Here is a 25423-nt window from a genome sequence, read left to right as displayed (position 1 = left end):
ATATGATTGCTCTGGATATCCTGCTGCCATCCTGGTCTCTCACAAAATAAAAAAAAAAAATATATTGTATAGTTCCTTGTTCTAGGAGCAGGACAAGAGCCCAAACCTCTGCACTGAGAGTATATATAGAATGATCTCACTATTTGTATTTCAGAATAGGATTCCTAGGGTTGTAATGCAGTTAATATTCTTTTAAAGCTATTCATGGGAGAGTTCCTCCTGAAAAAGCTGTGCTTATTATGCCACCAATGTTGAACTATGGGATTTGTCTTCTCTCATACATTTTGCAATGCACGGTGGGTCCAATTTATCCCTGATATCAACCCATTCACATCAGTGAAGTTTCCCTAGGTCTGAGATTTGCCCAATGGGTCTAATGGGATTTTTCCATTTTCTTTGGCATTCTACATTGCAGAGGTCTGGGGGAGACTGGATCTGTGGTTCTGGTGAAATCCTTTGTTTTCTTAAGTTTAAGCACATTCATATTTTAGATGACTCATGTGGTTTTAGTGGTCCCGTTGACTTGTTTTTGGTACTGCCCAGGAGCAATTTATTCAGGTTCCTGCCCACATATTCCTGACTTTTCAATAATAATATTTTTAGCAGTTAAATGGTACTTTACATGTTCAAAGGGCTTATAAATCATTGAACCTGATTCACCGCTACATTACTCTAGTTTTACACTGGTTCAATACATCAAAGTGTTCCACAGTGTCAAAGTAGGATAACACAACACTGAATCAGATTGCAAGCCCCAAGGGAGAGACCCCACCCCTGACTTGAGCCTGTAAATCCTACAATAATATTAAATTAATTCTTATAACACCCCATCAGGTAGACACCCAAGTATTATCCCCATTTTAGAACAGAGAAATGGAGAGATAAAGTGATTTGTTTCAAGCCACAATTTTTATAAGTGGCAAAGTCTCCGGGCTCCCAGGCCATGATCATCCTTTTGGTGGTGATAGTTGGGAAACAGCGTAAGGCTGCTCTGGCTATGTTCGGTATTCCCAGTTGGTCTAAGTAGTAATGTATTGGACCAACAATTGATGTTAATTGAATACTGTGTTCTACTTCTAGAAACACAGGAGTTGCCACAGCAGATCTGACTATCAGGTCCATTACTCTGTTCCAGACAGCAACCAGTAGAAGATGCCTTAGAGGAAACTGTGAGAAACCCCGCAGCAACCATTTTATGGCACAACCCATCCTAATGGAAAGTTTCATCCTAACTGTGATGGAGTGTGACTCATCACCGCGGTGCCTCCTCCTGGGTGTCTTGGGAATTGGCTCTGCGCCCTCTTCTGGTGGTGCCTCGCCAGTATGACGTCTGCTCTGGTACTCGTGTCACTCCCAGGACCATGGTGTCCTCTTCAGTGACACAGCCCTTTGGCTGTGTCACACTTCATTCTCCCCCATTCCAGGGGAACTGCAGTCAACTGTCCAGCTACTTCCTTCAGTGGCAGCCACAGCCAATTGTCTAGCTACTTCCTCTGTGGTGAGGAAAGGAGGGGGTACCTGGTCCCACCCACTACTCTGGGTCCCAGCCCAGGGACCCTGTAGGAGGCTGCCATATGTGGTGTCCTCTCCAACCTCTCCATACCTTTCACCTCCCCATGCCCCCCAGCACTTTTTGTCCTTACCTCAGGTCTTCAGCCTGCCTGTCTTAGCAGCTAGCCAGGAGCTCTCTAGCTTTCCTGGTTCCTGCTGGAATCACTGCTCTGTCCAGGGTGATGGCACTCTTTCCTCCTGCTAGGAGCCTGATCTTCCCTCTTCAAGCTCCAGAACTCTGCTCTGCCCTGCAGCCCTTCTTTTATGAGCTTGTCAGGCCATGACTGGCTACTCCTTTCAGCCCCTTTCTAATTGGCTGCCTCCAGCGCAGCCTCCCTAGGGCTGCTTTTAGCCCCTTTTCTTCCAGTGGGGGGCAGCTGCCCCATCACACTAACCTCCCCAGTTAGATATTGGCTTATGCCCTGGGAGCATAAAGATTGACATCCCTTGTAAACTTCTGAAAGTGGAATAAAAAAAAAAAATCTGTCTTTCAGCCCCCAAATGCACAAACCAGGCACACAAACATACATAGGCTCAGATCCTGGGCTGACTCCAGGCTCTTTGTGCTACTCCACTTATATAAGGTTATCATAAACCTGGATGACCTGATCCCTGGAAGACATACTACATATGCGACTCCATAGTTGGTTTAGAGCTGCCACAGCAGCTTGTACAGCTGCCATGCACTCTTGTTAATTCTGTAGAGAGCATGGCCAAAAAAAAAAAAGGGGGGGGGTGTGCATGCGAGAGAGAGAGGTGTGTGTGATTTCTGTTACAGTGGAACTACAGTGCTGAAAGGGTTAATAATGGGTATGGAATGCAACTTTTTATAGTCCCACTTAGGGCTGTGTAGACAGCTTTCTTTAAAAAGAGAAAAGACAAAAAATAAATAAAGAGATTTATCTCGTTAGACTGACCTCACACTTGGTAAAGCAACCCCCCCATCCTTTCATGTATTTATACCTGCTCCTGGATTAGTATTGGGGAAGTTAATTTCTCCTTTCACATCCGATGAAGTGAGCTGTAGCTCACGAAAGCTTATGCTCAAATAAATTGGTTAGTCTCTAAGGTGCCACAAGTACTCCTTTTCTTTCTCCTTACTGTTACTCATGCCTTCTTGTCAACTGTCTGTAATGGACCACTCTTACCACTTCAAAAGAGATTTTTCCCCCCATAGTTTCCTGCTGTTAATTGATTTATCTCATTAGACTGACCTCACACTTGGTAAAATACTCCCTCCCCCCCATCCTTTCCTGTATTTACACCTGCTCCTGGATTGTCACGGCATGCATCCGATGAAGTGGTTTCTAGCCCACGAAAGTTTATTACCAAATGAATTTGTTAGTCTCTAAGGTGCCACAAGGACTCCTTGTTGTTTAGACTAAAGAAAATTAGCGTGAGAGCCAAACAGTCATTCTGGCTGCTGAGTGAGGCAGAAAATGATTGAGAAAACTGACAAAATCCTCAAAACAACTTAGAAATCTTACTAATCCACAGACCGGTCCTGTCTGTTCATATCAGATAAATGTCATAAATTGTCCTCTAATTATGATGTCCACAACAGCTACATGAAAACCTGCAGTGTCAAGACAAAACCAATAATATTTTTGGTCAAGAAACTTCATGAAGTTGTGGTTGTGTTATAAACAAACGGTAAAATTACAACTCCACATGTTCACAAACTTTCAACCCACCACACACAAATTTTGTGATCTCCATTAAGTTTTCTGTTATGAGTGGTAAAGAAGTGTGTTCGTAGGTCCAGAAAGCATTTCGAGTCCAATGAAAACATTTGGATATACAGTAAGTTATTTGGATTTTTTTTTTTACAGTAAACATTTGGATATTTAGTAAGATGTGACATAAAATAAGTCTGCTGGTGTACAGACTAAAGAATTTTTCTTCTGAATTACAGATCACAGTTGCAATAGCACTAACATTTGACAAAAGTTGTCAAATACCTCCAGAAGAATAGGACAAAATTAAATAATGGCTAATCTGGTTCATATTTAATTGATGAGAAATACTATGTAACATTTGTGTATTAACATAATATATCATAAAAGTCTTTTCCTCTCATCAAAAGGAATGAGTTTATTTCTCTGAATGGGGAATTATAAAGGAGGACAATTATCCATAACAGTCTGTGTGCTTTCTTTGGCTGAACTTTATGTAAGCAGAGTCTGGATGAACTCTCCCCTGACATCTAGCGGTGAGCTGTGGAAAAAGACTTTAGAAGCTGATCTCATTTGCATGGACACACCCACCTTGCCTAAGTGCTCAGCATGATGGGACCGCTTGCCCAAATGATCACTTGTGACTGGTGTTGGATCCCCAGTCTCCTTGTTATTGGGGCACGAGTAATAAAGGGTTGCTAGCCTTGTTGTGTGAACTGAGGGCAGCAGAACTGTACCTGGCATATCCCAATGGAGGGACTTACCCTCAACTGAACAGCATTTGGTAGGCAGGGGACATGGGTTCCAAAGCCCAATGAGTTGAAAGAAGGTGGAGACAAGTACTTGTACCTGGTGGTGTGGGCCTTGTTTAAGGGTCCTAGACACTATTTGACCCTTTCTTTCTCCATAGCGTAATAAAAGAGCTAATTTAGACTCAACTGAGAGTCTTGTTACATGCTGCAGAGCTCAAGTCACTGCTACCTAGGTCTAATACTTAGACCTACTTTAGGATAGTGTCTCTATTGCAAGAGACTGCCTCGTGTGCACCAGCAGTGAGGCTCCCCCACTAACAGCTGAAATCACTGAGAGCTGTGTTAAGTGTGTGGGTGGGCCCTGAAGACATTCTGGTGAGCAGGCAGCAGGATGGCTGGTGGAGAGGCATGGCAAGTGGCCAGCAGAGAAGCTGGTGAGAGGGCCAGGGCTGCAGTGGCATGGCAATCGGCTGTTGGGGCGATGAGCAAGTGCCCAAGCAATGCAGCTTGTAAGGTGCCTTCTTACCCCCCGTCCCACCACCTTCCACACAGGGTGGGTGGTGAACTCGCAGATGAACCTCTGAACTCTGGGGCTGCACTGGCCAAGGACAGCAACTGTGAGTGGGGTACAGAGAAGGGATGGGCATGTTAAAGGGACTTTAGGGTTGCTGGACTTAAGACCCTGAGGGGAAAAGGGCACTAAGAGGCAATAATTCCCCTCAGAGGTGCTCAGGGGGTGGTGTGTAATTGTCTCAGGTCAGTGGGTGGGGGCTCAAGCCAGTTTTGTGGTGTATTGTTGAAAAGGAACCTCTAGATACTGAACCCGGCCCTTGTTGCTTCTGGCTTCACCTGGCAGAAGGGTTACATTTATAGGACATGACCTATTGGAAACAGACATCTTTGGTTGACTTTTAAAATGCCTGGACAGCTATTTAGATGGATTTTCAAAGTATACATCCTCTGAAACATCCTTCCTAGGTTTTTTGTTTGTTTTTAAGAAAAGCTCTCACTGTCTTACTGGCTACAACGAGCATGAAATATCAAAGAAATGAAGTTGATCGATTGGCTGGTGCCAATTCTGGCAAATATAAAGGCCAGAAGAGAACTAAAATGTCTTCCTGTGCTTTAAAAAAAACAATAAAAAAAAACAAACAAAAAAACCCCCACTGTACATGGGTAAAGTTTTTTAAATGGTTGATAGGCTAGAATGAAGATGGGACCCTTTCTTGTTTGGTTAGAGAGGTCTTAGGCAGAGTACTATTTTCATGTGCAGCAGAGACTTCTTTTGTGAAATAGAATCCACTCTCTGGGAACTAGACACTGCAGAGTTGAGACAACACAGTGAAAAATAATTATAATAAACTTTTGAGAGCAAACTCCGTTTCTTGGCAATTACAGAATCACGCTTACTTCTGCAAGTGTGAGAAGACTCCAGCCACATTTTCCCCCAGAAATGAAGCCAAAAAGGCTTCACTGCAGGAAAGAACCAGTCTTTGGAAGTAGTTCAGGTGATTGAGGCAGCTATTTTGGCTGTGGCAAATTTCCTCTGGGCCCTGGAAGGACAAAACAAGACAACTTGCAAACCAAACAGACTAGCAAGAACTGCAGCAGAAGGGAGTGGGTTACAACTGAGAATAGCCCATAACATCACTCTGATAATCCATCAGAAAATAGAAAGATCCTGAACAAGAGGAAAAGAGCAGATCAGTTAGCTAGTAAAGTTTATCTCTGCTAAGATATATATGAACCTGAGAACACGAGTTAGGCAAGTTCAGTTAGATCAACCTGGTCATCAGAGAGAAAATTTCCATGGCTGTGGAAATACAAGTTCAGAATCTTATTTCCAGGTGTTGGCATAACTCAGAAGGGTGCATTAGCCTGGCATTCAATCAGCTGACAGATGAACTTAGAATATAATAATGCACGTGGAGGAAAAGGGTTAGTCACAGCTGTGTAGTATTATAAGTCAATAACAGCACTTCAGAGATCCAGCAAGGGGAAAAAAAAAACATTCAAGAGAAAGAAGGAAAAGAGCAGACAATCTGGCAACTCCCAGCTGTTACAGTATGTTCTTTTATGCTTGATACAGCACAGACTCCGGATCCAAAACACAAAACTATTAAGCGAGCCTCACTATCCAAGTATGAGGTGGGTAAATGTTGTTAATCCCATTTTAGAGCTCAGCAGACTAAGGCTAGGTGAATTCCCTAAGGTCATTCAGAGAGATAGTAGCAGAGCCTGAAATTAGGACATAAAACCTCCAATTCACAGTCCCTGCTCTGAGTCCTAGACAACATGCCATGTCTTCTAAAAAGACCAGCAGAGATCCTGAAGCATTGGAAAATAGAGCATGCTTTTAAAAGAAAAAAAAACCTGACAAACTGGAAGTACTTTTGGCAATTGATAAACAAGTTCTGAAGGCATGATCCTGCTCCCATTGAAGTGAGTAGTAAATTTCCCATTGACTTCAATAGGACAGGGTCAACCAGTGAATGACCGTGCTGCACAATGTGAATCTACAATATCTGAAATGTGCGCTTACATGTTGCTTTAACAGATTGAAATTAAGAAGACACACTTTTAGAATATTGATAGAAAGGAGTAAATGCACCTGGCTTGTGGGAAACAGCAACAGGTGTGTTCGCATTTCCAAATTTTACGGAGATTATTAAAACATACCCATTCCTTGTTAGCACTTGAAGGGGCCGGTCAAGGTTCCTTCCCCACTCTGAACTCTAGGGTACAGATGTGGGGACCCGCATGAAAGACCCCCTAAGCTTATTCTTAACCTAAGCTGGTAAGAACTTCCCCAAGGTACAAACTTTGCTTTGTCCTTGAACCGTATGCTGCCACCACCAAGCGTTTTAAACAAAGAACAGGGAAAGAGCCCACTTGGAGACATCTTCCCCCAAAACATCCCCTCAAGCCCTACACCCCCTTTCCTGGGGAAGGCTTGATAATAATCCTTACCAAACTGTACATGTGAACACAGACCCAAACCCTTGGATCTTCAGAAAAATGAAAAATCAATCAGGTTCTTCAAAGAATAATTTTAATTAAAAGAAAGGTAAACGAATCACCTCTGTAAAATCAGGATGGTCAATACCTCACAGGGTAATCAGATTCAAAAACAGAGAGAATCCCTCTAGGCAAAACCTTAAGTTACAAAAAGACACAAAAACAGGAATATACATTCCATCCAGCACAGCTTATTTTACCAGCCATTAAACAAAAGGAATTCTAACGCATTTCTAGCTAGCTTACTTACTAACTTTACAGAAGTTGTAAGGCTGCATTCCTGATCTAGTCCCAGCAAAAGCATCACACAGACAGACTAACCCTTTGTTCCCCGCCCCCTCCAGATTTGAAAGTATCTTGACCTCTCATTGGTCATTTTGGGTCAGGTGACAGCTAGGTTACTGCAGCTTCTTAACCCTTTACAGGTGAAAGGGTTTTGCCTCTGGCCAGGAGAGATTTTATAGCAGTGTGTACAGAAAGGTGGTTACCCTTTCCTTTATATTTATGACAGGGCCACAGCTGTAAACCCTCTATGTGCAGAGTTCCATCTGAAGTCAACTTCCGCCAGTGAAAGGCTTGCAATTAGTTCCAATGTTTCCAGATTTAAAAAAGCATAAATAAGTTATAATTCCAGTAAAGAATCAAAGTGCCCAATAATGTTTTATGAAAATTAAAAAAAGGTTAGATTATTTTTGATCAGTTAGTACTCACGAAATGACAGTGCTCATCAGAATGACAGCTTGAGTGACTAGTGTCCTCTCTTCATGACCAGCTTTACCACCTGCAGCAGCAGCAAGCAAGTCAAGTACTTCATTGACTTGATGGGTCATAGCTACAGTGAAGTCAATGGCACTGTAGCAAAGCAAAGACTCACCGGTGCAGCATCTCCCTGCTGCTCATCTTGGAAATTAGCTCTCCAGTGTATGGAACACCTCTTACTGGCCAGTGTCTCGCCTGCTGCTGGCCCCCCTGTTCCTCCCAGACCCCCGTGCTCTTTACCTTGGGGTTCTGCCCCAGAAGTAGTCTGGGTCTTCCCTCCCTGGGGAACCCCCAACCCTCTACACTCACCTTACCTCCGTGACTACTACCAGTAATCATCTAGCCCCCTTTCACTGGGGCAGACTGCAGTCTGTAAAGGCCACTCATCATTGGCAAGGGGGTATAGGACCTGCTGCCTTTGCCTATCCCCATGCTGCCCCTCTGCAGCCCCAGTACCTTTCGTAGGTCTTCACCAAAGCCTGCAGCCTGGGGGTTTATCAGGCTGGAGCTCCCCAGCTCCCTTTGCCCTTCCCCAGCACTGCTCCACTTCAGGTACCTTGCTCCCAGGCAGCTAGCCCTTCTCACTCCAGGGCTAGAGTGAGACTCTTTTCCCAGTTCCTCCCTCACAGCCCTCTTAACAGGGCTAGCTGGACCCTGATTAAGCTAGCCACACCTGTGGTCAGCTACTCAGTCAGTTTTCCCCAGCTGTTCTCTCTCCTCTTATTTCAGGAGCGGGGTAACCACACCATTACAGGCACTATGGCAATTTAAACAAGATAAGGATCAGTCCCCCTACCTTTATTAGTATTTTTGGGTGACAGGCAAAGAATGAAAACAAGACTTGTGATTTGGGGGAGCAGAGCATATTTCTACTTACCTGTATGAAATATCAGGATGTATGGGACATGAGACATCTCTTATTATTGGAAACTTTCTCTCACCCATGAAGAAGAGGTCAAATTCCAGTAAGTAAGAGTAACCTTACAACAATTTACACCTGCCGAGGATCTCCCACAATGTGTAAAGCTAAGCACATGTGTAAGACTTTCAAGTACTGGGTCCCTTGCCACACAATTCTTGGCTTATTGAGATGGTGTTCATGTGCCTTTCCCACCACTGAGTTCTGTGTATTTTACTGAATTAATAGTATGTTCTAAAATGCAATTTATTTAAAAACATTTATTTTAGGCAAAATTAAACGGACAATTGAGATTACATAGAAATACAATTTTGAACCAGATCACTAACCATTTTCATTAAAAATGCACTGTTGCATTGATTTAAGTATTTTTGTACTGATCAATTTATATAATATTTAATCATGCCGTTTGCAGAGTCAATTGCCATAAAAATCAGTAAAGAAAAAGGTTTCTTAAAATGTGCAAATATCTTAGTATTGTGTTACCATTGATAGTAAATGGCCACTAAATATATGCTTATTACGTAAAGCTTTTTAAAGTACAATAAAAATACAAATTCTATTTGTTAAAAAAAGCCATTGATATGGCTACTAAACATCCTCATTATACAAATTCCAAAATACTATAAGACAAACAAAATTCTAAAGACTTTTGCTTATGAAACATATACTACTGTATTTATTAGTGATTATACATATGTGTGAGTGCGTGCGTGTGTGTATATGTATATGAATGTTGAGCAAAGAATCAGAGAGGAAGACTTACCTAAAGTAGAACATTAAGATCCCAGTTCAGCAAGTTACTTAAGCACATGCCTAACTTCAAGCAAATGAGTAGCCTCCACTGATGCTAATGGGACTACGCTTATACTTAACATGACATATGTGCTTAAATACTTGGCTGAACTGGGGCCTAAGCATATATGCTTAAATGTAATATTGCATAAATGCATTTTTTTGTGTGTGTAAACCTTACGACAATAAGCTCAAAGGAACGTTTCATGAACCATAATGTACCAAAAAAGTGAGTCTTTCTGAGGGAAAAAAGACCCCAACCAACCCTACTAAAAATCCCCTGAAAGTTCTTTTTCTACTTATGTGTGTTGTTAAAGGGTGGGGTTAATGAGGGTTTTATGGATGGAAGGGAATATCCTTAGCCTAAAATTTGGGCATGATTTGTACATACTGAACAAAATCATGGCAAAGTATAAACATTAAGGAACAAATTCGTGGCTGAATGCAAACATTCACAAATCAAATGTTCACTTATTGTTTATGTTAAAGGGTAATGAAAAGTATGCATAGACAAGTCAACAACATACTAACACCTAGCAGCAATATTTTCTGTGTGTGATTATTCATCACAATGCAAGAATCTTACTTTCTTTAAATATTTTTAATATCTAGCTCTTTGTGTGACCTATTTATGGGTATTTAAGGTTTCATTAGTCGCTTGCACTGAGTTGTTGCTGTAAGCTGTAGAGCTGCAGCATGACATTTAACAGTAACACTACACTGTTTCTCAACATATGAAGGCCCCATCCCCGCAAACACGTTGGCATGCGAGTACTTTTACACACGAGTAGCCCCAGTGAATGCAGTGGGGTTACCACATGTTCTTTAGGATGAAAGTGTTAGTTTTCAGAACATTAAATATAGCTGTCATGTAATGAATTCCAAATTACAAACATGATACAATATGTGCAACTAGCTTAGCTGTAAAACATCAAACCAGAAATGCATAGCATTAAGTCTGTCCATTTTACAAAATAACTGTAACATGTATACTAGACCTCCCTAATGCACTTATCAAACATTAGCTAGCATATTGACAATTAATCTGTTATATTTACTTTTTAAAATGTGAATTAAAGGCCTAAAATATTACAGCTGTAATAGACTAACAATAACATTATTCATATAGTATAGTGATTGTGTACAGTTAACTCGAATTAATTACATGGCATCCAGATTTAATTGTTATGTACATACTAATTTTCAGTAAGTTTTACTTCCTTAATTGGTATTTAAAATTTTTACTGTACAATACTCATCCTATTGACCTGAAATTAAATAGTGACTTGAGGTGATTAGTTTTAAAATGTCACCAGGCAAATATTATGCAAAAATTATATTGTCTTCTAACAGAAAGGTATCTATGAGTTCATTAAAGGACTTTCCCAGCTTAAAGTGAATACTCATTAGGTATTGCAAATGTCTGTCCAAGTATGAGAGCGAGAAATACAACAGTGTAATTTAATTCATATTTCATATACAAGTGTGATTTTTTACATTTGTACAGGGAAATATTGAACCTAATTTGGAGTTTTACAGAAGCAAACTTCACAAGAGTTAACATGTTTAAAAATATATTTTTTGGCACATGAATAACATCTATAATACTTGTTCTGGATTAAAAATAAAGGATCATATAAGAATTTCCAACTTCTGGTCTTGGCATCAGCACCTGCTGTCTAGCGGGTCCAGACAAAATACTGTGCCTTCAAGAGTTAGTCCCATTTTGAACCCCTCCTGTAAAAAAAAATCAGATATAGTTAATACAAAGATAGTCTTTTTCCATATATATAAACCCCAATCCTGCAAACTCCTGAATGCATGCTTATCTGTAGGCATATAAGTAGTCCTCATAGGCTCCAGTGGCACCATTCATGTGAGTCAAGTTAAGCAATTTTACAGGAACAGGTCCCAAGGATGCAAGATTTCAGTGCCAGAAAGTCAGAATCTTTTGGCTTTGTGCAAAAATGCAAATTGAATTTAAAAAGAACATCACATAGTGAATCACGCACGTTTTTAAAATATGGTCATATTCCAAGGCTGAGTTTTAATAAGTTCCTTTTAATCAGGGTAGGTGCAGAAGAAAAAAATGTAGCACAAATACATAAATGTCTGAAAATACTACATGAAACAGAGTGTAAATACACAATATGCACCTAAAACACAAAATGAATAATATCAAGTGGTAAAAGAATGAAAGAATGGTTTGTAGCTATACTAATGTGAAAAACTTCTGAAGATTTAATGGCATATAATGACATTTTTGGTATTTTACATGTGTTTACTAAACTGATACAATTTTTCAAAAAATTCACCATGTGAATCCTTACTAATACTGCTATATTTCTCCAGGGATGGTAAATCCCACAATATATTAAACTCCTTATTACAATTTTAATAGGGATATTGCTGGGAGATTATCACTTTCAGTTACTGCAACTTCCAGGAGTGCGTAGCTAGGTTAGCTGCCTCATCCCCTGAATTGGATCTAAGAAATGTTGACCTCCTGGTTGAAAAACAAAACAAAACTACCCTGAATGCTTCAGGACACTGGTGAAGCACTAGAAAACTTTCTGTTTCTACAAACTTACTCAGGGGAACTACCTATCTCCACATGGTTCACCAACACTACAGGCTGGAGATGTATGGGGCGGTGGAGACCTCCCCAACTCAAAAGAAATAGGGATATAACAGCCCCTTTTCTCCATTTAACAGAGAGGCTGCAAAACGTGCTAGATCCCATATGGATCACACAACAGTAAAGAAGGCTTCTTATGCCACCTCCTTCGCTCTTCACACATAAAATCCAGGCACAATTCTTATATGACATAGCTTATACAGAGGAGACCTCAACGTATAAAAAGTCTAAGTTAATATATACTGGACTGTTATAACAATTAAAACAGTGTCAGTGTACGAGAACGAATAAAATATTCAAAGATGTTACACCTGTGTATCTAAATTTGTAGCAACAACTATACCGTTATCATATTGTTTTTGAGAAACAGCATATGATCATACCACTAGGTTGTGGCAAAATCCATACACACAAGCAGTCAGCATTAAAGTTACATAAGCAACCTTAACTTTATTGTTTCCTCACTTCTCAGTGTGGAACCATGGAACTCTAACATTCTCTTTCACCTGGGTCTGTTACCTTTAACAAACACTGTGCAGCTAAATCAACCGTGCAAGTGCTGCACAGCCTACCTTCACTCAAAGCGCATTGCTAAAAAGTGAAAACAATCATAGCGGATTCAATGTGCATGTTCAAGGAATACATTTTAAAGGCACATAGAATCATAGAATATCAGGGTTGGAAGGGACCCCTGAAGGTCATCTAGTCCAACCCCCTGCTCAAAGCAGGACCAATTCCCAGTTAAATCATCAAATCATCACATAATTTGGTCAAATCAAAACTGATTGCTGTTAGAAAATTCAAAGATGGTTCTCAAGACTATTCTTTATTTTCATGTCAAATTTCAGCTTTCTCCTTCTGTGTTCATGGTAGAAGTGTTTACAAACAAATTAAAGGCCAGATTCTGCCACCCTTTCATTGAGAAGTACTTTACACCATCAGTAATCCCATTTACTCTAGCAGGACTACTTGTGAAGTAAGATACTACTCAATGTAAGTAAGGGCAGGAATCTGACCCAAAGCATTTTGTTTTTATGATGGAGAAAGTGTTTTTGTTGTCTTTCCCCACTCTCCTCATCTTAAAAAATGCTGAACTACTTTGGCTTGAACTTTAAAAAAACATCACTTTTGAGCAGAGACGAAGCCTGGAAAATTTCATTCTGATAAGTGAAAATATTGCATTTACGAGCAATTGGAAGAAAAGTAGGGGGCTGAATGGAAAGGCCAAGATAATTTTAACCACAGTAGCTCCTGCTGTGATGCTCATTTCAGGTTTTTCCTGATAGTAAGATGTACTTGGGAAATGTTGCTGATGCGGTATGAAGTAAACAGTATGTGTTTTTATAAAGCATCTAAGACAAAATAATCATTTTGAAGTCACCCTTACTGTGGTTAGATATAAACTCAAACTCTGAAGATATAGTCTCCTATTTATGTACACTTGTAACTCTCATTAGGTTGTCATGAATAAATAGCATGCATGTGTTGTACATCAAAAAGATACCTTTTAAAGATAAAAGGAAACTCACAGTTTCAGCTAGCCTCAACTCATGAAAAAATTCAAGTCACATGCTAGAATTTAAAATGTCAAAATATTTAATAATCCCATTTGGGATTATTAATGGCTGGAAAATAATATTAAGAGAAATAAAATAAAGCTCAAGGGGTTTAATTATAATGTGGTCTGAGATTTTCCAAGCAAAAGATTTTTCTAACAGCAATTTCTACCAAGATCAGGCCAGAATCACTATTATGGCTCAGCAAGACTAAGCAGTTGTAGACCTGGTTGAACCAGCCTGGGTATGTGACTGTGTTGCATTGCCTGGGTGGCATAAAGTAGCCAGAGCATGTTGGTGAATTTGCCCCATTTTTTTATGGATTTCACAAGAGCTGGCAATGCAGAATGAAAGCACAAAAGCCTTAAACACAGAAGAATTGTTCTAAGCAAACACAATAATCCAGTTAGAGGCTGTGATGTTATTTGATTAAAATATGACCACGTAGATCATTGTTGTTACCACTGTTATATAATTGCATCAACTCTTGTACAAAATGTGACATGTAAGGTGTCTATGAAAAAGTTATGGGTTACTGAATATTATTATCTTATTTGTACAGATGTATCATGTTTGTATCTGAAGTTATGAATATTAACTATGTACCTGTATTTCAAGTGTTTGCTTCTGTGGTAACATCCACAAGGTATTTAGTCAGCACATTGTGAAGGGACTATTCAAGTTGAATGGCCCATCAAAGAACACTTAACTCACAATGGACCATGGAAGACGCCTATCCACAATGAGGGTCTTTCATGTAAACCTTCTAAGGATAGTGTAGATAATGGCCTCTGCTATGACTAAGCAAAGCATGCATGGACATGTGACTTGCCCATGTGACTCCAAACTGCATCTTGTTACCTGTGATTTTCCAGACTAGAACAATGGGTTTCCATCCACATAAAAGGCCCTGAAAACATTCCCAGTTGGACTCTTTCCTGCTCAAATGTCTGGACGATGAACTTATACTAATGGGAGCATTCTAACCAAGGGGCTGAGGACCTTGCAATGATTTGGGAGCAACCAGAGACTTAACTAGTTAACAGTTTATTCCATCACTGCTACAAGCCTGATCCAAGAACCTTGCAATTATTGTATATATTTGATTCTTTTAACCACTTTTAACTCTCAACTTTCTTTCTTCCTTTTTATAAACAAACCTTTAGATATTAAGGAGTACTTGTGGCACCTTAGAGACTAACCAATTTATTTAAGCAAAAGCTTTCGTGAGCTAGAGCTCACTTCATCGGATGCATACTGTGGAAAGTACAGAAGATCTTTTTATACACACAAACCATGAAAAAAATGGGTGTTTACCACTACAAAAGGTTTTCTCTCCCCCCACCCCACTTTCCTGCTGGTAATAGCTTATCTAAAGTGATCACTCTCCTTACAATGTGTTTGTAGTGGTAAACGCCCATTTTTTCATGGTTTGTGTATATAAAAAGATCTTCTGTACTTTTCACAGTATGCATCCGATGAAGTAAGCTGTAGCTCACGAAAGCTTATGCCTAAATAAATTGGTTAGTCTCTAAGGTGCCACAAGTACTCCTTTTCTTTTTGCGAATACAGACTAACACGGCTGTTACTCTGAAACCTGTCTTTAAATATTAGATACTAAAGAATTGGCAGCAGCATGATTTTTGGGTAAAATCTGAGTTATATATTGGCCTGGGTATGTGGCTGGTTGTTTGGGATCAGAAGAACCCTTTGGTTGATGAAACTGGTTTTAAATAACCACTCATCATTAAGTCTAGTGCTGGAATCCCTAAGGAGACTGTTTTTGTGACTTCTTGTTAGCCAGTGTGGTGAAACAGAAGTTTATTTTGTTGCTGGTCTGGTGGGAGAATAACCAGCAGTTTTGAGGTGTGTCTGCCCTATTTCTCAGCAGTTTGTCCTGAATTTGTTATTCTCAGTTGTGACCCACAGAGGCATGGTGACAGAGGCCAAACACAAACCTGGTGTAAGTGGGCACGTCTCAGTTAAATGCAATGAATGGAGTTGGGCCCACTTACACAAAGGCTAATGCCCTGACCTTGCACACATTATTACCAGTGTTGGTACAACACATACTCTTCATGACTTCAAGGGGAGCACTCTGATGAGTAAGGACTACTTACATAAGTAAAGCTTACAGAATTAAGACCTAAATTTGCTCTGCTAACATTTAAAACCCTCAGTTAAATATGTATGAAACCTTTCCTGAGCTCTTAAAACATACAAAGAACTGACTCATTCCTGATGTCGCAGAGGGGAAAATCTGCATGCTCTCCAGTGCTCATTGGTGCAGGTACACCAGCAGAGGGACCACAGAGATTCATCTGCCATGGAGGACAGCTTTAAACTCCAGCTAGGGCCATGACAAAAATGGTACCTGAGGAGACACACTGAAACCTGTGTATTTGCAGGGTGTCCTGTCCTCGTCACTGCACATTGTGAGAAATGGCACATAGCACAGGGGAGTAGTGCTTTCAGGTGCCTCAGGCCAGTGTGATCCCTGCTGTAGGTGGGGAAGGAATGAGCCAGGCCCTCCATTTTTGAAAAGCACTTTAGGGAGATTTTGGAGACTGTGCTGACAGTGCAGGACCCTCCTCTTTTCAAGCTTTGTTTTTGGGCTCCAATCTCCCAACTCTTATTGGTCATCAGAAACAGAGCATCTGTTTTCACTTATTCCTGTCTTTTTAGGCCAAACTGATGTTTTGTTACTTATCACCTGTTGTGTGCAGCATGTTTTGCCTTTTACATATTTCTAGCCTATTTCTTGCCTGACAAATCTATTTTGTTTTTGTTTCCAACCGTCTCCTTTGTCTGTCCCTCTGTGACCTGGCTCTACCCTTTCCATCACAAAGTTTAGGCCTCCAGTCCTTTCTAAACTTTCTCCAATATTCTAAATTTACAAAGCAAACAAAAATAACTCAATGTTCATATGTCTATAATATGAATGGCAAAGAGAATGGGATAAATTACATAGTCAAAGTTTGATCCATTCAAAGAATTCATGTACCATATTCGCAAAAAGAAAAGGAGTACTTGTAGCACCTTAGAGCTGTAGCTCACGAAAGCTCATGCTCAAATAAATTGGTTAGTCTCTAAGGTGCTACAAGTACTCCTTTTCTTTTTGCGAATACAGACTAACACGGCTGTTCCTCTGAATCATGTACCATATTGTATCAGAGTTTTATTAATATGTCTTTTGTCCTTTATGATTGTAATTAGCAAACTTCAGGACTAAAGGAAAGTGCTGGTTTATCTGCCAGATACTTAACTAATACCATACATAAAAACCAGCTTTCTTGAATAATAAGGATTTCCAAAAAAGGCAAGATAAAATATTATTATAATGCCAGGAACTACAGTGTTAACATGAATAGACTTAAAAATCATCGGACTCAACAGATTATCATAGTGGCCCTTTCTGGCCTTGGAATCTATGACAAACACAGGAAGTAACTGTCCTGCTCCATTCAGCATTGGGGAGGCCTCAGAGTACTGTGTCCAATTCTGGTCACCACACTTCAGGAAAGATCTGGACAAATTGGAAAGAGCCCAGAGGAGAGCAGCAAAAAATGTAACAGGATTAGAAAATATGACCTATAAGCAAAGGGTAAAAAGACTGGGCATGTTTAGTCTTGAAAAAAGAAAACTGAGGGGGCATCTGATAACAGTCTTCAAATATGTTAAGGGCTGTTATAAAGAAGATGGTGATCAATTGGTCTCCATGTCCCCTGAAGATAGGATAAGAAATAATGGGTTTAATCTCAGCAAGGGAGATTTAGTTTATATATTTGGAAAATCTTTCTAATTACAAGTAAAAAGAAAAGAATAATAGAATCATAGAATATAAGGGTTGGAAGGGACCCCAGAAGGTCATCTAGTCCAACCCCCTGCTCAAAGCAGGACCAATTCCCAGTTAAATCATCCCAGGCAGGGCTTTGTCAAGCCTGACCTTAAAAACCTCTAAGGAAGGAGATTCTACCACCTCCCTAGGTAACGCATTCCAGTGTTTCACCACCCTCTTAGTGAAAAAGTTTTTCCTAATATCCAATCTAAACCTCCCCCACTGCAGCTTGAGACCATTACTCCTCGTTCTGTCATCTGCTACCATTGAGAACAGTCTAGAGCCATCCTCTTTGGAACCCCCTTTCAGGTAGTTGAAAGCAGCTATCAAATCCCCCCTCATTCTTCTCTTCTGCAGGCTAAACAATCCCAGCTCCCTCAGCCTCTCCTCATAACTCATGTGTTCCAGCCCCCTAATCATTTTTGTTGCCCTTCGCTGGACTCTCTCCAATTTATCCACATCCTTCTTGAAGTGTGGGGCCCAAAACTGGACACAGTACTCCAGATGAGGCCTCACCAATGTCGAATAGAGGGGAACGATCACGTCCCTCGATCTGCTCGCTATGCCCCTACTTATACATCCCAAAATGCCATTGGCCTTCTTGGCAACAAGGGCACACTGCTGACTCATATCCAGCTTCTCGTCCACTGTCACCCCTAGGTCCTTTTCCGCAGAACTGCTGCCTAGCCATTCGGTCCCTAGTCTGTAGCTGTGCATTGGGTTCTTCCGTCCTAAGTGCAGGACCCTGCACTTATCCTTATTGAACCTCATCAGATTTCTTTTGGCCCAATCCTCCAATTTGTCTAGGTCCTTCTGTATCCTATCCCTCCCCTCCAGCGTATCTACCACTCCTCCCAGTTTAGTATCATCCGCAAATTTGCTGAGAGTGCAATCCACACCATCCTCCAGATCATTTATGAAGATGAGCATATTTGTTGAAGATGAGCATTATTTATTTGAGCAGCAATAAATTGGTTAGTCTCTAAGGTGCTACAAGTACTCCTTTTCTTTTTGCGAATACAGACTAACACGGCTGTTACTCTGAAACCTCTAATTACAAGTGTCAGTTAAACTCTGAAATAGGCTTCCGAAGGAGGTTGTTGTATCTCCACCAGTGGAAGTTTTTAAGAACAAGTTGAACCAACACTTGTCAGGGATGGTAAGGTTTATTTGGTCCTGACTCTGCCCAGCGGCTGAACTAAATGACCTCTCAAGATCCCTTCTAGCCCTACATTTCTATGATTCTTAAATAGGTTTCTGTAAACAGTTGTCCTTATCAAGAATGCACCATTTGGAAGATATGTTTAGATAGGACTGTTACCCTTATCAAAAGCATTCTATCAACACCAACGTCAAATCCTGCTCTCCTTACTTACCAAATTCCCATTGAAAGCATGGAGTAAAACTCAGTAAGGACATCAGGACTTGGCCTAAAATCTGGCTGACAATGGCACAAATAAAAGTAGTAGAATGGCATAAAACTACAATCCACTTAGTTCCTGACTTAAATGAACTACAGTTTGGAATGATGATTATATTTCACAAATTATTACCTTTTTCAGATTGTTCATTTTTATACATTTTGGCAAAAATATGAATCAGTATTTTCCTAAAAGTAACAAGATGTTGATACCAATGAAAAAAGGAAAATTTAACATTTTTTCTCTTTATTTAAAATGCAAAAACTATTATTTGCATTAACTAAAAAGGTGCTTATGTCTGTCTAGTTTAAAGCATCTTCCCTACACAAATATTGACGATTAGCTTTACGTATTATTCACATATTTTTATAATATTTTACATTTTTTAAAAATTTACAGCAGATTTGTAAAGAAAGTACATTCCTTCCTCCTTAAATCACATCCTGTCTGCCTTATTCACATAAGTAATTCCACTGGCGTCAATTAAACTAATTGATTAACGTGACGTGATTAACGTGATTATTAGATTGTCACATAAATGTCAAACAGCCCATGGATTGCTTGAAATCTCTCCCATTTTACTTTTGAAGAAGAGGAGCCCTCAGAAGTGTATAAAAATTTAGACTGACATTTTTCAGCTTCTTTCAAGAGTTCTCTTCTCTCAAAAGTGGGCTGAATTTAATCTGACAACTCTTTGTTTGGTGTTTAAACATATTTTTTGTTATTTTTTTTTTTTGTAATCTGCAGATCCAATCTGTCAAGCACAGCACTAGCCTTTAGAAGTTTCCATGGGCATATCATGCTCTTGAATGTGATCTTAGATTCATAAATTTGTTTTTCTTTTTTAAACCTGCTTATAAGTTTGGCCAACAGCTTTTTAAGGTTCTATAGTTCACACCAGCTTGGCTATGATATTTCTTCTGTCTAAGCTTCATGGGGGAAGAGGGGAAAACAACAGGTACCCCCCTCGCTTGCTGACTTCCGTTATCCTCTGTAGAGTCTAGGTAACAGGAGAAGGGGTGTTAACTGTGCTGTGAAGTCAGATGAACTCCCTTTTGCAAGGAAAGGGGATGATCTGGGTGATGAGAGTGCCCTTTGTGTGCATCTATGGAGGTGAGATGATTTATAAAGCCATGGGCTACTTTTACTTTAATAATTTATCTTATCTGTAGCTCTCACAGTTAACTCAGAACAATCAAAGCTTTGTGCAGGCTTTCAGGCACACAATTCATATTCACAGGTTTTAAGAAATTATACGGGTAAGGTGCTGTATATTTATTATGAAACCCAGATTGCAGTGTGTATATCTCCCTTCACCTTTCACTCTCAAAGACCAACACTTTCAGCTGTAATAATAATGATGTCAGTTGAAATGCCAGGGCTGGAGAAAAATGGATGAGCATTTATGCTTTGTTTCATTATTTTTGAAAAGCAGGATTATTTTAGAAGTCAGAATATTCTTTTTAAAATAATGATATTAAATATGTTATGGGCAGTCAATAATATATTTTTCATAATATTTGTTGTACATAAAATAGTATTTGATATCTGTAATACACAACATTTTTTCATTGAAAGGGAATCACGTACAAGCACAACACATTGAAATATATTATTTGTATCATTATATATATGTACTTTAGCTTCTGCAAACAGGCAGGATTTTTTTTTTTACTGAAGATGCTGCTGTCCCAATAAAACAGCATGTTCACCATGACTTTGTAATTTCTTCCTGAATTTTTAAAGTGCAAGCAGTAATTGTGTCAATAACCCTGGAAATCACTCCCCATTGGGTCTGAAATAGCTCAAATCTGTTGATCTCAAGGGCACACAACCATGCCCATCTCCAGTCTTTGGGGAAGGATGGGTACATTGAAGGCTGCGATCTGTGGCTGGGATCATGCTAAGAAACTCCCCTTATTAAGCAAACTGCATATTCTGCACTACCTTCGATTTCCAAGTTGAGTTAATGAGAGCCCCAAATTCAGCATATTTTAGTGGCGTAATTTGAAGTGATGAAAGCATGAATGACAATAGCAATGTCCAAATTCAAACATATGGTTTCAATTTCTAGGAGACATAGAATAGAAAAAGCACTGTCCTGGCCAGGGTGGCCACATGACTGTTTAACAGCAGAAGAGGATCAAACAGGACCACCAGCTTGTGAACTTTAGTACCAAATGGTGGATAAATACACTCAGTTAAGGACAGCATATTTTTCAGTCACTTCCTTCAACCAACCACTGTCATTTCAATCTTGTCCAGATGCAATTTCAGTCAGCTAACCATCATCCATTCCCCAATAGCTAGTACACATTGGGTAACTCATTCAGGAGCCCTGCCACAGTCAGATGAAACAGAAACAGAGATGAGAGCAAAAAGCGTAATGGAAACACTGTAGCTCATGGCCTCTTGATTATGCCTCTTAAGGGCTAATTATACATACAAAAGGCAGGGAGAGAGGGAGAACTCCATGTGATAGATCCTTGATGCAGAAAAGCAATTGCCCCAAACTATCTTCTGGGATGTCTCTAAGAGGTAAAAACCCAGGGCTGGTCTACACTAGAAAGTTAGATCCATTGTTGCTCAAGGATATGAAAAATTGACACCCCTGAGTGATGCAGTTAAGCTGACCTAAATGCCAAAGAAGCGAACGCTAGATTGATGGAAGAATTCTCTCAGGAGGTAGATTTACTACAATGATGGGAGGGGTTCTCCTGTCGCTGTAATAAGTGTCTACGCTGAAATGCTACGATCGTGCAGCTACAGAGCAGCAGCTGTGCTGCTGTAGCGTTTTCAGTGTAGACGTAGCTCAAAGCCACTGAAAGGCCGCCCCCTTTCAGAGCAGATCAGCATCGTCTCATGACAACTGGTATTGCACACAGTGGCCAGATTTACCGATATGAGTACAGGCACCTGATCTACAACGTTGAGAGCAGAGGATAGGTTACCAAACCAACTAGGGCAGTTTTGGGGAAATACTCAGGCCTGTATCCACTTTGGAAACCTGAGGAATCTAGATGCTTGACCAGCTCTAGCAAGGACACACATTAGGACACACACGATTCCAATCGTTCTTCAGTCATTCAATGTCCAGCACTGCAGAGATGCAGCACAGTCCTGAGCTCAGGTAAATGGTAGAACTTTCTGTTTTTTAATCTAGTTGAGTTGTTTTTCATTGTCAGTCTGACTGCACCCACTGGGCTTAAAGCAGCACAGACCCAATGATCCAATGGCAAATTTACATGTATTTGAGCAGATAGTGATCTCTATCTAACTGTGATTGATTTCAGGAAAAATAAAGTCAAGCCTCTTATTGCATTAGGAAGAGAAAGAAGAATGGCCACAGCTTCTGAAAGCTGTTTAAGATCAACTGAAGTGAGACTTTAGAATATATAACAGCTGCTGCTGCTATAATTTGTGAAATGGGAAAGTTTCCATCCATGTAACATCCTTTAAGAAACTTCAAATTCAGGAGCTTAGAGAATATGGAAAGACTAATTTGATTTATGTGTGAAGTATGGTAAAAACACAGAGGGGTGAAAATGTTTCAGCAAAACAGAGGGAATGTGTGTCATTCTGTACCTTGGGGGAGTGTCCTGGAAACCCCATATTCCTCATTTTCATATAATCATGATCTTACATATAAAAGCATACCTTGTAAGATATCAGGGGAAAGGTTATGATCTGCTGAAAGTCATTTCTCTATCCATATATGTGTATCATTAATGCATATGAAGTTATGAGAATTGTGTTGTATGGTGGTCACTAAAACACGCTGTAAATTGGGGAATCAGCCAAATATTAGCTCCCCAGAGGCAACAGCAAGGAAAGTAACCAACACCAGATCGGGGTATCAATCAACCCATCAACAACCATTGTCCAGCAAGGGAGCTACTATGCAATGACTCACCTGCATGAGGCCACACCAAGGGAATTTCTCAACTTTGCCTGGAGACTCAGCAATGCACCCAGACATGCCTGGACTTGTGTTTTCCAGCACATGGACTGGGGGTATAAAACAGAGAGAGTGGCCATGTGCTGGGCCCTTCTCCTGCCTTCACCTATGCTGCAAGCACCTAAGACACTGAGAAGAAGACAAGACTCCAACAGAAGAGATTGGCTAAGGTTTAAGGAACAAACCTGTATATTAAGGACTGCAATATCCAGTGGGGTGAGAAAAACTGCTTAATCTAGCTGCTGCCCCATCTGATAGGATTGAGAGTTTAGACTGCATGCTTATATTTTATTTCTTTTGGTAACTAACTCTGACTTTTTGCCTATCACTTAATGTCACTTAAAATCTATCTTTTATAGTCAATAAATTTGTTTAACTGTTTATCTTTACCAGTGAGTTTGTCTGAAGTGTGTGGTAAATCTGCTCAGGTTTGACAAAGGCTGGTTTTATAACCACTTTCCATTGTTGAAGTAGTGAACCAATTAATAAATCTTCACTGCCCATCTTGAGCAGTGCAAGATGGTATATTCCTCTGGTATGGTGTTGGGAGCTGGGGGGATTTGGCTCTGGTGCCTTTCTCTGGGTGATTCATGAGTGGATCTGGAAGCATTCATGCAACCTAGCTGGGTATCAGGCTCCACATGCTGTTGTGCTGAGTGATCACAGTGCCAGGGGGTTTGCTGCTGGTCCCACAGTCCCAGGCTATACCCCCAGAGGATCCTGTCACAGAATGTTTACCAGAGATGTGTCTGAGCACATGTCTGGATTTTGACCATTCCTAAAAGGTCGGGTTCACAGTGACAGTGGAAAGATCATAATTGTGAAATATGGACCAAAATTAAAGTTGGATTTGGAAAGATACCCAAAAGTGCAGAGAATTTAATTTGAGCCCATCTTTTTTTGGCAATGCTGACAGTAATAACAAGCAGCAGCTACTTAGTGCTTTTTTATCACCTGTGTTTTACTGATGTTCTTGTTATGCCTTCACTCTTTGTCTGTCTCAAACAGTACCTGCTATAAAGATATACTAACTCTGTTTACTGGAAATTACTTAGAAATTCCCCACTTATATCAGTAGGTTTATGTTCTCTTGAATGATCAGCTGTTCTAAGTTGTCATCTTGCCTTCACTGCTGAATTCTATGTAAATTGTCCCCCTGGACAGACAACCAATAAATAACAGTATTATGTATTATTAGATCAAATACACACTTATTGAAACTCAGAAAATCTATATTTTTACAAAGTGAATGAGTACAAACATGCTGGCTCTACATACATGTATACTATAGAGAATAAATGAGGCCTTCAGTTTTGTCTCATATTCCCCATTACTGCCATATTCCTCAGAACATGTGGTATTTGGCCTCACTAGGTTTCTTGGAACTGGAACTACTTATGTTTTTCTTCTTCCTAATTCTTTTCACATCTTCACTGACTCCTTAGATAGGCTTGTGGGCCCAAGAAACCACCCATGACTTTTCTAAGATGCCAAACTTGCCTATCATGCACTGTTTCATATTTCTTTCCATTTAAAAATAGGCGAGCAACTGACTGATCTTAATCAAGAACTAATTTATTATATAGATCTTAGAATACAAAAGCTTAATGTCAACAATTTTGCCTCCGAAGTTCAAGTGTGAAATGGAAGCAAAAAAATTCCACAGCTTTTTCAATAGCCCTATATTTTCATATGCCAGCATGGAAGATGCCTCATATTGTGTCAAAAGATCATGCAAGAGAAATTAACACGAACAGCCAAGACAGAAACATCCTCCCCCTCCAGATACATTTGGGTAGAATAGATTGATAAATAATATGTGCCTGAAGAGACACTTTCACTAGCATTGGTCTGATGATGAAAATGTGAAAGTGAACTTATACAATACCAGTGTAAGTCCGTAAGGAAAAAGCAACCATATTTAAATAAGGAAATGAACAATTGGGAGAAAAGTCTATAAATTATGACTTGAAAGACAACTTCCCCCCCCCCCCCAAACCACCAACCAACCAATCCCCTCTTAAAAATAACAAAGCCCCCCAAAAACATTTGCATAAAAATGGTCCTGAATTACAGACATAAAATATAAAAGATGTCAATTATACAGCATGCCCATTCTTTAGGATTTTAATTATAACAAGTTGATTTAATATTAATATTAAAATACGATATACCAACCATCGCTGACGCTAAACACCCAGGAAAGCACAAGAAGATAAAAGAGATATTAGAAATAGTATAAAGAAATATAAACATTTTTAGGAGTCTTTTTTGGCCTAAACCATTGATTTATGCTAGCATTCTTTATAGGACGATATCACATGCATTATGCAATCAAATTCAACCCTCTTTGTTGGAGAAATTATTTAAACAATGCTGTGGAAATTCCACAGTAGAACTGTTCTAGCTAGGTTTTCCTGATGCCGAACCTCTGAGTGATATTTCTCATGTCTTATTAACTTTAGCTTTGACCTTATTCTATGCAAATATTAGTACTAGTGCTAGTCAGAAACTTGAATTCCCAGTCCGCAATAAATTTCAA

General features: G+C 39.8%; 1 protein-coding gene across 16 annotated transcripts in view; it reads right to left on the bottom strand.

Annotated features, from left to right (window-relative positions):
* Window positions 1–8920: 8920 nt before the first annotated feature.
* GULP1 (GULP PTB domain containing engulfment adaptor 1) overlaps window positions 8921–25423 on the bottom strand; it is a 287093-nt gene continuing 270590 nt past the window's right edge. For all 16 annotated transcript variants that reach the window (XM_048869679.2, XM_048869678.2, XM_048869672.2 and 13 more), the window contains one exon: window positions 8921–11207. In XM_048869679.2, coding sequence (XP_048725636.1) covers window positions 11136–11207 — 72 coding nt within the window. In that variant the 3' untranslated portion in view covers window positions 8921–11135. The remainder of the gene's footprint in view (window positions 11208–25423) is intronic.

The sequence above is a fragment of the Caretta caretta genome, chromosome 11 (genome assembly GCF_965140235.1).
Source record: "Caretta caretta isolate rCarCar2 chromosome 11, rCarCar1.hap1, whole genome shotgun sequence".
Lineage (NCBI taxonomy): Eukaryota > Metazoa > Chordata > Testudines > Cheloniidae > Caretta > Caretta caretta.
The sequence above is the reverse complement of the archived record's forward strand: the minus strand, read 5'-3'. Positions and strand labels throughout refer to the sequence as shown.